The 14,266-nt window shown below is 57.7% G+C and overlaps 2 protein-coding genes across 2 annotated transcripts; both read left to right on the top strand.

Annotated features, from left to right (window-relative positions):
• Positions 1-429: 429 nt before the first annotated feature.
• On the top strand, positions 430-9,847 carry SH3BP1 (SH3 domain binding protein 1). Its single transcript, XM_036401119.1, is given in 19 exon segments — positions 430-574; positions 2,303-2,345; positions 3,710-3,814; positions 4,199-4,275; positions 4,561-4,672; positions 4,772-4,848; positions 5,212-5,347; positions 5,982-6,050; positions 6,434-6,524; positions 6,818-6,960; positions 7,058-7,169; positions 7,265-7,346; positions 7,636-7,716; positions 7,824-7,940; positions 8,395-8,422; positions 8,424-8,487; positions 8,669-8,798; positions 8,963-9,078; positions 9,485-9,847. Coding segments are annotated over 19 exon segments (1,980 nt in total). The 5' UTR covers positions 430-512; the 3' UTR covers positions 9,820-9,847.
• A 1,282-nt stretch (positions 9,848-11,129) lies between these two features.
• Positions 11,130-13,494, top strand: PDXP (pyridoxal phosphatase). The gene is made up of 2 exons (XM_036401550.2): positions 11,130-11,717; positions 11,961-13,494. The coding sequence occupies exons 1-2, from the start codon at positions 11,141-11,143 to the stop codon at positions 12,284-12,286; spliced, it is 903 nt and encodes a 300-aa protein (XP_036257443.1). The 5' UTR covers positions 11,130-11,140; the 3' UTR covers positions 12,287-13,494.
• Positions 13,495-14,266: the final 772 nt, after the last annotated feature.

Here is a 14,266-nt window from a genome sequence, read left to right as displayed (position 1 = left end):
CCCAGCTGAGACAGAGCAAGAAACAGCGTGGGCCCTTCACTCGGGCTCGGCAGCAGCATGTGCTTGTCCTGCCTTGTTATGTGTATGCTGTAATAAAATTTCCCCTTTAAGGCTGGGCTGAAGTTATTTTTACTTGTGGGCTGGTGACAGGAGCACAGAACGGAGCAGGAGCTCTGAACTGTTCTTACCTGATCTGTGGCGGAGGGGCGGACGGAGGAGGAAGGAAGCTCAGAAAAGGAGAGGGAGCAAGAGAACGAAGCTCAAGGGAGGGGAAAAGAAAGCAGGCAGGGCATCCCTAGGGAGGGACTAGGGAGGGGACCAGCTGGGGAAACTGAAAAAGAGGGAACGAGGGAGGGAAGAAGAGGAGTAAGGAGGCAGAGGTGCTCTGGGAAAAGCAAAGTGGCTCTGGGGAGAAGAGGGACTGCAGGCATCCGATGCCTAGCATTACCGAGGGGAGCTGAGCGGGTACAGCCAAGCAGAGCAGCTTTTGTGGTCTCCTCCCGACTCTCAAGATGATGAAAAGACAGTTCAATCGAATGCGCCAGCAGCTGTCCCATCCCAATGCCACCACCAGGTAAGGACTTCTCCACCAGCAGTACCGGAGGGAGCGGGATGCACGTCCTGGCTTGTGCGGGGGCTGGTGGCCTGGGAAAAGGGCAATGGGGGGGAAACCTTTAGGGTTTAGAGCATCTTCAGCACAAGCTGAGGGGCTTTGTGAAGGCTGCATTGGTGCTGTTCAGCAGTAAATGATCCTCAAGCCCAGCAACCTGTCCCAGGGCCCACATTCCTGCATTCACCAGGAAATGGGACTTTCCCAAGTTTGGCTTCGCCAGGATGTGGGGCAGTGGGGCAATGGGGAGGGACCTTCCAGCCACATGCCCCTGGCTGTGCAATGACCAGGAGTGGGATTGGGCTGGGACCTGCCCTCCCTGCTGAGTCTGGGGTGCCCCACAGGAGCCCAATGCCCTGCATAGCTCTGGCCAGCCCAGCAGCGTGAGCAGCCCAGAATGCCCTTTGAGGAGAGAACCAGGGGCCCTCGGATGGACCCATGGAGGACTTACAGCTCCACACAAAACCCTCTGTCCCTGTTCTACCTCTGCCATTTCCTTCTTTTTCTCTTTGGCTTTCCAAAGCTCTCCCCTTGCAAAACCCAGAACTGAAATTACAGGGCTGGGCCCTCCCTGCCCAGCCCCCTCACTCCCTTTCCTACTGCCACCTCTGTAGGTTCTTAGCACTGGGTGGCTAAGTGGGACCAAGTGTGTCCCCTGAACCATTGAGGTCCTTCAGCCAGCCCAGCAAATCAACCATGAGGAAGCAACTCCTATATGCTGGTGGCCTCTTGCTATCCTTGCATTCCCTGGAAGGGATCATGATGCCCCTTCCCATCCCTCTTCCCTCAAGATTTCATCCATGTCAGATGCATCTCCCTTTTGCTTCATGTCAGGCAGGCGAGCCTCAAGCATGTTGTGAAGTCCAAGAGCAAGCTCTTCACCTGCTGAGGAGCCTCTCCTCTATGGACCATGACCTCACGTGATCTTGCTTGCCTTCAACCAAACCGCCCATGTTTCCTGCAGCTCCACATCCTCATCCCACATTGGTTTTGGCAGGCAGTGAAAAGAGAGAAATGTGAACTGGGGAAAAAGCAGCAGCAGATGGAAATCAAATGGGGCTCCTGGGACATAGCAATGATAGCAGGCTATGAAGCAAGGCTTCCTCTATAGGAGGCATCAGGGAGGCTTTAGAGTCATGGTGGCTGGTGGGTTTGGAATTTGGTTTTGAGCAGAACCACAAAAAGCTGGGTTTGTGAGGGCATTTCTGGAGGGGATGGTGTTGGTCTTGGTCCCCAGTTTGATGACAAGGACACCCTTGCTCCCGCACCAGTGGCCCCCACTGCTACTGACTACCCAGGCCTGCAAAGACATGTACCAGACTGCAGCATCACTGCCCTGGATTCACCTTCAGGGGAGAGATGGGGCAGTCAGGGGCAGTAAACATCCTGCTCCTGTTGTGGCTCTGCTAAGCACTCTGACTCCAAAAACACAGGTCACACCTGGACTTTTTGACTGAGGTGCACAGACAGGAAACCGTGTCTGATGAGGTGTCCACCAGCCAGCAAAGCTGGCTCTCTTGCCCTGCTCCTTCTACCCACAGCTTTGTATCTGATGGTCCAGGCTACAGCCTGTGTCTCCTGCTCCCAGGAGCCCAAAGAGAGGCCGGGAGGATGCACAAGGACCTGCCTTCCCAAAGAAGCTGGGTGGAGGTCATCCCCATTCACTTATGGTTCCTTCTCCTTCCTCTGCAGAGCCCAAGAAGCAACTGAGCTCCTGTCAGAAGATTTGCTGCAGGTGAGGTGTGGGCTGGGCTGGCAGGCGTGTGTCTGCTTGTGCCTGGGCGTGGGAACCTGCCCCGCTCCTGCTGCCATCTGCCCTGCCGGCACATCCAAGTCATGGGGCTGGGACCTGCCCGCGTGCCAGAGGGTGATTTCAGGTCCATGGTGTCAAGGGATTGGCAGGCTCCTGCTACCAGCAAGGGCTTTCCCAGGTGCTCACAGAGGAATGAATCCTGACCAGGAGTTGTGCTCCCTTTTCACTGGACCAGATGCTCCGAGCTGTGGTAGGATGCTGGGCAGGTGTTGTGGTTTGACACTGCCCAAATGCCATTTACCCACAAAAGTTGCTCACTCATACTCCCCTGCCACAGCTAGGCAGAGAAAAATTTAATGAAGGCTTCATGAGTTAAGGACCAGGAGAAAACACTCCAAGGGCAAAACAGGCTCGATTTAGAGGTACAAAGTGAATTTATTGCTAACAAAATCAGAGGAGGATAATGAGAAGTAAAATAAGCCCTTAAAAACACCTTTTCTTCCCCCAACCCTTCCCTCCTTCCCACTGCCAGTGCAGGGGACAGGGCATGGGGGTTTTTGTCAGTTCATCACCCAAGATCTTCTTCCTCTGCTGAGGGAGAGGAGTCCTTCCACTGCTCTGCTGCACCCTGGAGTCCCTCCCACGTGAGACTCAAGTTCTCTGTGAACTTCTCCAGCCTGGCTCCAAATCTCATGAGCAGCAGTCTTCCCAAAACTGCTGCAGCATGGCTCACTCTTCCACGGGGTACAGTCCTCCAAGGACAGGCTGCTCCAGCCTGGTAGCAGGGGCCCTCTCTCCAGCGGGTCTCCCATGAATCACAGCCTTCTCCTGCTCCAGTGCCAGCACCTCCCCCATGGGCTGTGGGTGGATCTCTGCATTCCCCCTGGATGGATGGTCTCACCATGGGCTGCAGAGGAATCTCAGCTCCAGTGCCTGGAGCACCTCCTCGCCTCCTCCACTGGCCTTGGTGTCTCCATGTTGTTTCCCTCACATGTTCTCACCTCCTTCTCTTCTCTGGCTAGGAAAAAAATGTGTCCCCACTTTGTTTTGATTTTATTCTTAAACATGTTTTCACAGAGGCATTACCACTATCTCTAATTGGCCCAGGCTTGGCCAGCAGCATGTCCACCTTCAGAGCCATCAGGGATTGGCTCTGCTGGACATGGTGGAAGCTTCTGGCAGCTTCTCACAGAAGCCACCTCCATAGCTCCCCCTGCTACCCAAAACCAGCCCATGCAAAACCAGCACAGCAGGCCATCCTCACCCAGAGCAGGGTAGTGGGGAAATGGCCTGGAGGTGCCATGGCTGACAAAATGGCTTCTCCAGTCCCATTTTTCTGCCCGCAGATTGAGCAGAGGATTGAGCCAGCCAAGCGAGCAGCTCACAGTGTGTCCAAGAGGCTCCAAGCCTGCCTGCAGGGACAGTGTGGCTCCGAGATGGACAAGCGAGTGGTGAGAAAAATCTTCCCACCACAGCCTGTGCTCACCCCAGCTCTGTCCCTTGGCAAAAACAGGGATGCCAGGCCCCTGCTTTGCCAGCTTTGCTGAAGGGTGGCCCAAAGCTATGCCAAGCCCAGGTCCCATTGTCAGCAGTGGCCTCCAGCATGTGCCTGGGATGAGCAGAGCAGAGCAACCCCTTCAATCATTGCTAATTTAGGACACTCCTGAGAGACAGTGTCTTTGCATTGAATAACCCTCCAAAGACCTTGCTGTCTATGTTCCTTCCCAAACCCCCATGAACTCTGGCACCCATGGTGCCCTGTGGTGGGGAGCACCACAGTGTGGCCAGGCACAGTGGTGTCACCATTTCTCTCCCAAATCCTTGGCTCTGTGCAGAAGAAGCTGCCTTTGATGGCTCTGTCCATGGCGATGGCTGAGAGCTTCAAGGAACTGGACACAGAGTCCAGCCTTGGGTAAGTACTGATGGGAGAAAGTGCCAGGGTGACCCCAAAAGATGCCAGATCCTGGCAGTGACACTGTCTTGGCTCAGGGGCTGCCATGGCTCAAACCATGTCCCCAGAGCAAGCACTGGTGTTGCACTGGGAGAAAGGACAGCCAGTCCTTCAGCCTCCAATTGCAGAGGAATTGCAGGCTGGGGGCTGGCTCAGGGTCCCACGTGGGTACAGGGGCAGGGGGGGATGTTGGGTCAGACAGGGGCATGGCTCCAGCCTGCAGTCATTCATCTCTGTCCCACACAGGAAAGCCCTGGAGATGGGTTGCTGCATACAGAGCTCACTGGCCAAAATTGTGGCTGAGTTTGAGATTGACCTGGAGCACTACGTCCTGCAGCCACTCAACAAGCTCAGTGAGGTACTCCTGGCTGCTCTATGGCTCCACTTTCCAATCCTTCCACCACTCCTTCCTGTGTCCCCAGGCCTCCCCCACTCACTCTGACCCTCTCTCCCCCAGGAGGAGCTCCCCACCATCCTGAAGCGCAAGAAGACCCTCCAGAAGTTGATTTCTGATTGGAACACAATCAAGAGCCGGTATGGGGCACACTGCAGCCCTGGGGCCCAGGGCATACCCAGCACAGCCCCCAGACAGCTTGGGGGAGACAGGAGGATAACTGCCCTGGAGACTCAATTTCCAATAGCTCTTCAGGAGCACCCAGCTAGCTCCTCTGTAGGTGCATCCTGCTCTGGGCTCAGATGCTGATTCCAGCACTAGAGAGAAGGCTGCTAAAGGCAGCAAAGTGCCCTGGTGCTGCTTGGGACACTGAGATCACCTCGTTCCAACTCTTGCCGGGGTAGCCCTTGCCATGCCAGATTTCTCTGAAAGTCTGCACACCAGTTCTACCCAACAGTCCTGGCACTGAGACCATAAATTCACCTCTTCTTTCCCACCCAAAGGCTGAATCAAGCTGCCAAGAGTTCCAGTAACAGCACTGGGGCTGGTGCTGGCCCAGGGGCATCTTCTGCTGCCAACAAACTGGAGATCTTGAAGGAAGAAGAGGAGGAGGTGAAGAGGAAGGTGGAGCAGTGTAAGGTGAGAGGGTCACTTGCTCTCCCCCATGGATCAACTCCAGGGTTGCAGACCTGCTCCCCTCCACCAGTCTTGTCCAAGGTGACCCCACGCTGGGATGGACTGCAGCCAGCCAGCATGTCCTGCCCTCTGAAAGCAAATGGGGCCCTCAAGCAGAAACAGGGAGATGGCCCAAGCCCAGGGAAGAAAAAGAGTAAAGGAATTCCAAGTGCAAGCTGTTGCAGAGAGGAGGGTCCAGGGGCTAAATCAGGGAGCATATGGGGTTCCCTCAGGCTGGAAAACAGCTGAGCTAGGATCTGTCATGGGTGGCAGGGAAGTTTCACATCAGCTTTCTCCACTTCTGCCCTGTGTCTCTGAAAAGCCCAGCACCTTGTCTGGCAGAGCTCATGAGCTTACTGGAGCTGAAGGTGCAGAGGCCTCTTGCTCCTGAGCCACTTGTGCCAGGACTTTGATCATGGGGCAGGTTGCTGCCACTACCCAAACACAACTAATGGAAGCAAGGAGAAAGCCCCACTCCCCACAGAGACCCTGTCTAGACCACTCACTGGCCAGATGAAAGGGCTTCAGGGAGGTGTATCCTCTTCCTTGGGTGCGAGGGAGGGGATGGAAAATTGTTCTTTTTTGTCTCCCTTCCTAGGATGAGTACATGGCTGACCTCTACCACTTCTCCACCAAAGAGGACATCTATGCCAGCTACTTCATCAAAGTAAGTCTTCTGTCTCACTTCCCCCCTGTGAGTGAACGTCAGCTGCAACATGTCTGAGCCCAGTCTTGCCCCCATCCACACCAAGTGCCCCCAAGCAGGGCGGGGGACAGATCAACGCATCAGCAGATGGCCTTGCTCCTGCCACTGCAGGTTAATGCCACCACTAGCACCAAGTGCAAACAAGCAGCTTGTCCTGAAGATACCCCTCTCCAATCTGCCCTCTACGCCTCACTACAGACACAGTCCCACGGACCCCAGGGGGGCTCCCCTTGCAGCTCCCTCTTTGCCCTGTCTTCATGTGGGTGCAATGTCCTGGGAATGGGCACCTCTCCAAGAGGGGCTGGTGCCAACTGAATGCTGTTTGCCTGTCCCCTGTCTGGCAGCTATTGGAAATCCAAGCCCAGTACCATCGGCAGTCACTGGAATCTCTGGACTCAGCTCTAGCAGAGCTGAGGGAAAGCCACAGACAGACAGGTACTCTCTGGCTCTCCGTGCAGCCTGGCAAGGGCTGCAGCTGAGCCTGGGGGATACAAGTGTGTCCAGCAAAGCTGGAAAAGGCTAATTTTCCCTCCCTACACCTGCTGCTGCCTACCATGTTGGGCTGGTAGGTTGGGGATGCAGCTTGACACAGGCTGGAGATGCTGCCTGTCCTGCCTCTGCCTGTAGCCAGCCAAGTTCAGCTTGGAGCAGGACGTTGCCATGGCCAAATGCTGGATGGTCCCAGGGATGCCCCACCATCCCTCTTGACATTTTCCTTTCTCTTCCAGAGCCTTCCTTCACAACAGACACCCCAGTGGCAGGGTACTACGGTGTGTCCCTAGAAACACACCTCAAGAGCTTGGGCCGGGAGATTGCACTTCCCATCGAAGCCTGTGTCATGATGCTGTTGGCTTCCAGCATGAAGGAGGAGGTAGGGAGTGCTCCAGACCCCCTCATCACCTTTCTTCCCCCAGATGCACTCCTCCCAAACTCAAAATGCACCTCTTCCCTCTTCATGCCATCCCCAGGGACTCTTCCGGCTGGCAGCAGGCGCCTCGGTGCTGAGGAAGCTGAAGAACAGCTTGGCCAGCGGCTCCCATGCCCTGGAGGAGTTTTACTCAGACCCCCATGCTGTGGCTGGTGAGTGCCAGCAAGGCAGGGTGGGGGCACATGACTGGGCAGTCCCTGCCATCCCTCAGCTGCCATCAGCTCCACTGCTCCCCCTCTCCCCCCAGGTGCACTGAAATCCTACCTGCGGGAGCTGCCCCAGCCTTTGATGACCTTCGAACTCTATGACGAATGGGTCAAAGCAGCCAGGTGGGTCCAGGCACTGGGGTGGAAATCCCTGGCAGGTCTCAAAAAGCCCCCACTCAACCCCTTCCATCCCTCCTGGCACTTGGAGCAGGGGTGCTCTGTCTCACTTGGGGAAATACAGACACAGAGCCTCCGTGCATGCCTGCCTTCACTGCCCTGTAAAGCAGGACATCTCCACCTCCAGGGCTATGGTCTGCACGGGGCAGCCAACACTGCCCTTCCTCCTTGTCCACTGTGTCCCCCTGTGCCACAGGGAAAGGCTGAGCTCTCTGCTCCTCCTTCTCTCTTACAGCCTAAAGGACATTGACAGCCGCCTGCAGAGCCTGCGAGACACCTGCAGCCGCCTGCCCCAGGACAGCTACAACAATCTCAGGTGGTTTGTCAGAACAGGGCTTCTTCAGCCTCAAGCAATCACCAGGGGTAGCCATTTCCTCCTCAAATCCCTCTCTACTAAACCCCTGCCCTCCTTTCACCCCACAGGTATCTGATCAAGTTTTTAGCCAAGCTGGCTGAACACCAGGAGGTGAATAAAATGACCCCCAGCAACATTGCCATTGTGCTGGGCCCAAACCTGCTGTGGTCACAGCAGAACACAGGGTAAGGTCTGGTTTGAAGGGGTGGGAGGCAGCTCCCTAGCCCCAGCTGGGGTGCCCTGAAGGCAAATGCCATGGCAAAGGCTGATCCGGCACTTACAGGCTGGTCTAAAGCATTTACACCTCTTCCATCCTCAAGTCCTTTCCCTTGGTCCCATGCTCTCCAGGTTGCATGTCCCCTCACCAAGCACATGTCCTCTTAGCCACTCTGCAAAGTAGCAGAGGACGGGGCTGAGACCCAAAACACTTGTGACATGGCTTTCAACACCACTGGTCTCCCACACCAAACCAGGGTTTGGTGTTGGAGAAAAGAAAAGCCCATCATCCATGTTGCCATTGCCCTTGGCTGGGCTGCCTTCCCTTCAGACCCTGACCCCTGTGGAATGAACACAAAAACTCATTTGGAGTTAATACCCCCAAACCCTTTTTCTGATGCCTCCCCCACCCCTGTCTCTCAGAGACCCCATGCAACTGGACTTGGCCTCAGGTCTCCTCCATCCAGGCTGTGGTGGAAGCCCTCATCCAGAACGTGGACACTCTCTTCCCTGGAGGTAGGGCCAGGGCATCACTTGGTGGGCCACAGCAGAGAGTGAGAGGGAGTGGAAGGGAAGGGAGCATTTCTCCATCTCCAGGAGGGGAGAAGCGGGAGGCTGCTCTGGCTCTCTGCTGTGGGGTCATTGCTCTGGGTGGCAAGTGCTTCCTCACAGGATCTCCTCCTTTCTCTTCACCCAGAGATAGACTTCAATGTCTCAGGCATGTTCATGCCGCCCACAAACACCAGACTTTCCAAGTCTGTCCCAGAGGAAGAACCAACTCCTGCGACCCCTCCAGCCAGCACCCCCACCTTTTTGGATGGAGAGGCGTAAGTCTGATGGGAGCTAGAGGCTCTGGCTGTCCCAGCTCTCCCATGTCCTCCCTCCATCCCACCCCACACCAGGGCCATACTCTCACAGGTGGCTGCAAGGTGCCTCACAGCCAGGACCACTATGCCCAACCAAAGCCTGACTTGCCTTGTTCTCTGCACAGCACCTCCAGGGACCCTGAGGCCAGGTCCCAGCCAGCATCCCCAGGACTGCCCAGGCCACCTCCTGAAGCTGCAGGGCCACCAGCTCCAGTGATGACTGACAACACCACCCGCAAAGGTTAGGGTGCTCCACATGCTTGGGAAATTACACCCCCCCAATGCCACCTCCTGTGGTTTAGTGATCATCCTGCTGTTCCCCACACAAGTGGGCACTGGGGATGTCCTTGTCACCAAATGAAGGGAAAGGCCTCTGGCCAGGGCAACATGGCCAGGATCAGCCAAGATGGGACCGTGGGATGGACGAAGTATGTCCTCCAGTGTTGGGTTGAACACCTCCGTTAGAGAGGTGTCAAAGCTTTGTGAAGGGAAGAGGGAAAAGCCCCCAGAGAAGCTGGTGTGTGCTTGTGTCTTCAGGACAGGAGCTGGGCAAGGGGAAATTTGTCCGACCAGCTGCCTGCAGCCCCCTGTGCCCTTTGGAGAGCCCCAGTGGCGAGGAGCCCAGCCCACCTCAGCTTTCTTTCCAGGCAAACGCCCAGCTCCGGCCCGGCCCGCAGCGCCCCCGCCGCCCGTGGCGCAGCCCCGGGGCACGGCTCCTGCCCGGGCAGCCAGCCCCAAAGCCCTGCCGCGCCGCACCGCGCCCGGCCGAGCCCCCGCCGTCCCGCCGCCGCTCCCGCCGCAGCCAGCGTCCCGCCACAGCCGAGATGATGCCCCACCAGCCTCCAGGCCTTCCTCTGCTGAGGCTGACACAGCGGCTGCCGGGGACTGTGTGCCAGGAACCACAGAGGAGGGGCAGCCACTGCCTGCAGGAGGAAGCCCCCTGGCCACATCGGCCCCAGAAGGACAGCCCACAGAGAACTGAACAGGGTGAGAGGCATGGAGGAATCACAGGTTGGGGAGATGGGATCTGGCACCTCTCTGGGACCCAGCAGATGCTGTGGAAATGCCAGGGTGGCCTGAGGGATAGCATCTCTTGGTCTTCCACCTTGTTCCCTCACACCACCTGGCATGCTTTGCCTGCCCTCTCTCACTCCCCCATCTCAGTGTCCACCTCCCCACACTACCATATCCCTGCCAGAGCCCAGCCACCAGATCCCTGCCCAGATCCCTGTCCTGATCCCCCACTGCAGGCCCAGACACTCCTTGCAGCTCTTGGACAGCTTGGCCCCACGGAGCCATTCACAAATGCTCAGCCATGATCCCAGCCCCATTTTGCCTTAAAATGCATTGCCCCAGGAACACACAGATGGATATATAAAAATATAGATATATAGAGATTTATATATAGATATATAGATATATATTTGGAGTGCATGTTCTGTTAGGCTGAGGGAGCTGGGGTTGTTCAGCCTGTAAAAAAGGAGGCTCAGGGGTGCCCTGATCACTCTGTACAGCTCCCTGAAAGGAGGCCGTAGCCACGTGGAGCTCGACCTCTTCTCCCAGGCAACAAGAGCACATAGTCACAATCTGCACCAGGGGAGGTTTAGGTGGGACAGTAGGAGGGAACTTTTTCACAGAAAGTGATTATACATGGGAATGGGAGGTGCTGGAGTCACCGTCCCTGGGGGTGTTTAAGGAAAGGCTGGATGCGGCACTCAGTGCCACGGTCTAGCTGACATGGTACGGTCTTACGCTGGACTCGATGATGTTAGAAGGCTTTTCCAGCCTAAGTGCCTCTGTTGATATTTTGCCAATCTTTGAGAAGCTGCTGTCAGAGCCGCAGGCCGGTGTGAGCAGGGCACACTTGGCAGTCTGAGGTGCTGGAGGGTGCAGCCCGTGGGCCGCAGCGGGGAGGGCAGGAGGCGGGAGCGCGGCCGGTGCCCGGGGCCGTGGAGACGCGGGCCGGGCCGTAATGGCGGCCACGCTGCCACAGCCCCGCCAGCCGGGAGGGGGCGCTGCGCGGCTGCGCGGGCACGGCGGGGGGCGCGGGCCGGGCACGGCGGCTCCAGCCAATGGGCAGCGGCCCGGGCCTGTCCCCGCCCCCTCCCTGCCGCGGTCACTTTGGGGGCCGGCCCTGGGCCCGGCCCTGCCCCTGGGAGCGTCAGGGCATCCCATTGGTGGCGGTGGGGGGGCTGGGGGGCGGTGATTGGCTGCGCGGTGGGGCGGGGCCCGGCGGGGGGCGGTGATTGGCTGCGCGGCGGGGCGGGGGCCCGGCGGGCTGCGGCGGCGGCGGCGGCGGCAGCATGGCGAGCTGCCGGCGGCTGAGCGGCGCGGGGCTGCGCGAGGTGCTGGGCCCGGCGCAGGGGCTGCTCTTCGACTGCGACGGTGTCCTGTGGGCGGGCGAGCGCGCCGTGCCCGGCGCCCCCGAGCTGCTGGAGCGGCTGCGGCGCAGCGGCAAGGCCGCCCTTTTCGTCAGCAATAACAGCCGCCGCTCGGTGGCCGAGCTGGAGCGGCGTTTCAGCCGTCTCGGCTTCCGCGGCGTGCGCGCCGAGCACGTCTTCAGCTCCGCGCTCTGCTCCGCGCTCTTCCTCCGCCAGCGCCTCCTCGGCGGCGGCGGGAACGGGAGCGGGGCCGGCCGCGTCTTCGTGCTGGGCGGCGAGGGGCTGCGCGGCGAGGTGCGCGACGCCGGGCTGCGCCTGGCGGGCGAGGGCGAGCAGGCACCCGGCGAGCCGGTGCGCGCCGTCCTGGTGGGCTACGACGACCAGTTCACCTTCGCCAAGCTGGCGCAGGCCTGCGGCTACCTGCGCGACCCGCAGTGCCTGCTGGTAGCCACCGACCCCGACCCCTGGCACCCGCTCAGCGACGGCCAGCGCACCCCCGGTGAGCCCGCGCCCCGTCCCGCGCCGCCCCGGGGGGAAGGGGCTGTGGCGGGGGTGGCCTCGGGTGGGGTTCGCTGTCCCAGGTGAGGGCGAGGCGGTCCCCTGAGCGGCAGGGCGAGCAGGGATGGCCTGGCAGTCCCTTGCCAGCTGCCGAAGCAAGGCTGCCAGCATCCCTGTCCTGTGGCGGGGCCCGCGTGCTGAGCTTCCCGCGGCTACTTCTGTTCCTCCTGCTTCCCTCCCGCAGGGACTGGCAGCCTCACAGCCGCAGTGGAAACGGCTTCGGGCCGCAAGGCGCTGGTGGTGGGGAAGCCCAACACGTACATGTTTGATTGCATCGTGGAGCGTTTCGGGGTCGACCCGTCCCGCACCCTCATGGTGGGAGACCGTCTGGAGACAGACATCCTGTTCGGCAAGAACTGCGGCCTGGCCACCATTCTCACCCTGACAGGCGTGTCCCGCCTGGAAGAGGCGCAGGCCTACATGGCCAGCGACAGCGCCGCTGCCAAGGATCTGGTGCCCAATTACTATGTGGACAGTATTGCAGACTTGATACCAGGCCTGGATGAGTAACAGGTTGTACATGTGAGGGCAGAGGGGTCAGTTCCCCATCCCAGATCTCCATCTGTTCCCATTTCTCTCTCACTGCCCTATTCCCTCAATTTCCAGTTTCTTCACAGGCCAACATCCTTCTTTGGGGGCAAAATGGGAAGGGGAGTGGCAGGAGGGGACAGGTTTCAAGTTGTCTCCTTTCTGCTGAGAGCTATCCCTGATGGACAGAGTTCTTGTCTCCCTCATTGCCAGCTGCCAGCATTTTTGGGAGAGAGCTGGAGGCCTTGAGGCTGCTGGGGGGGATCAAATCAGTGTCTGTGTGGCCTCTCCAGGGGTTAGGGACTAGCTGCTTTAGTGTTATTTTTCCCTTGGATAACCAGTGGCAGCTTTTACTGCTGTCCTTTGACTTGTAACTCTTTAATTCTGAGCAGCTTCCCCCCAGTCCTTGTGGTAACCCCCTCCTTGCCAGGGGATTGGCTGGCACTGTCACCCACCTGGTGTCTGTCAGTGCCAGGGCATGTGGAAGGAGTGTGCCAGATCTCTGGAATCGTGAATGAGAGCATCTCTGCCTCCCACAAGTGAAAGAGAGCATTGCCTCATCTCTTCTCTCCCCTGTTCCTTAGAGAAGTTCCCCCACTACCCCCCTGCCCCGACCCAGTTAATAACTGTGCCAGTGTCCATCTGAAGGACAGAAGAGACCAGTTTGAGGGTTTTTTCCTGTGCCAAACAGACAAGCTGTGACTGCACAGTGGGTCTGCAGTTGTACCTTGTTTTCAAGCACCCTTTCTGAAGGGGCTTTTGAAGGACAGAGGGCTCCTAGACCATGACAACACAGCATTAGTGAACTGTATGACTCTCCCTGGCTGCCCCTTCTCAGTTGGATTTTGTCATAGTACAGTGAGAGAAAAGTGCTGATGGGGGTCTGTGCTCCAGCTGCCGGTGTGCAGGTGAGATGGTGATGGTGTTGTCACTGCTGTGAATGTGTCACAGTCCTCAAAATCATTCCTTGCTGCTTTGTCTTTCTACGTTTTTTTTAATTTCTTGATCTAATTTATCAAACTTATTTATTGTTGAAATATTGTATTATTTGTATAAATTATGCTGACTGGTTGCACCAAGGGGACAGAATGGAGTGCCTTTGGGCATCCCCTTACTGTCCATGTCCCATGTTGATGTTCTTACACTCACTGTGTCTCTGTATATAATAAAGTGTGAGCATAGGCTGGAAATTACCTCTTTTTTTTCACTCATGGTCCCATCAAGATGAAACTGCCCTGGGTATCTTTGAGCCCTCACAGGTGAGGACGTGGCAGGACCTTTCCTCACTCAAGGGGGTGCTGCTGGGTAGACAAGACAGCTGGGTAGTGTCTTTGAGCTGCACTTTGCTGGATCACTGGTTCCTCAGCACCGGCTGGAGGTGGCTGGTGGGGCTGCGGTGTAGAGTGCAGGGTCCAGCCAGGCCACCTGGAGCAGTGAGCAGTGCAGCCTTTGCCAGCTGCCTTTGCATTTCACAGGGAAGCTTGCTGGGGAACAGTGACCTCTTGTGCTGCACCTGAAGGCTGCCCTCAGCTAGCCAGGTGGGCCCCAATGATCTGTGTGGCCCTGCTGGGCTAGGGGTGAGGTGCCACCTCTGTTACATGCATAGAGTTTGCAGGGGGCTGAGAACTGCCCAGGCAAGGTTTGCTGTGATCCTTCGTGACTGTGCTATGCTTTAAGTGAAAGGGAGATGGCTGTGACTGTAGCCCTGGGGTGACCTTAACTGGACTAAAGCTTGCCTTGTCCTGGGTTTGTCCATACTCCCAGCCCAGAGGGAGAAAACGGATTGGGTAAGAACAGTTGGAAGTGACTCAAATGTACTTTGCCTCCATTCCCCATACAGGAACCAATCCTCCCCTTTGTCTGTCAGACCCCTTTAACTACTGTTGATGGCAACCAGGCATCACATCTCCTGCTGGAGAGATCAGCATTGAGTGTTCAATAACTGCTCTGTGTCAGGTAGTG

This window comes from Molothrus ater, chromosome 5 (genome assembly GCF_012460135.2).
Source record: "Molothrus ater isolate BHLD 08-10-18 breed brown headed cowbird chromosome 5, BPBGC_Mater_1.1, whole genome shotgun sequence".
Classification (NCBI taxonomy): domain Eukaryota; kingdom Metazoa; phylum Chordata; class Aves; order Passeriformes; family Icteridae; genus Molothrus; species Molothrus ater.
Note: the sequence above shows the minus strand (reverse complement) of the source record. Positions and strands in the feature narration are given on the sequence as shown.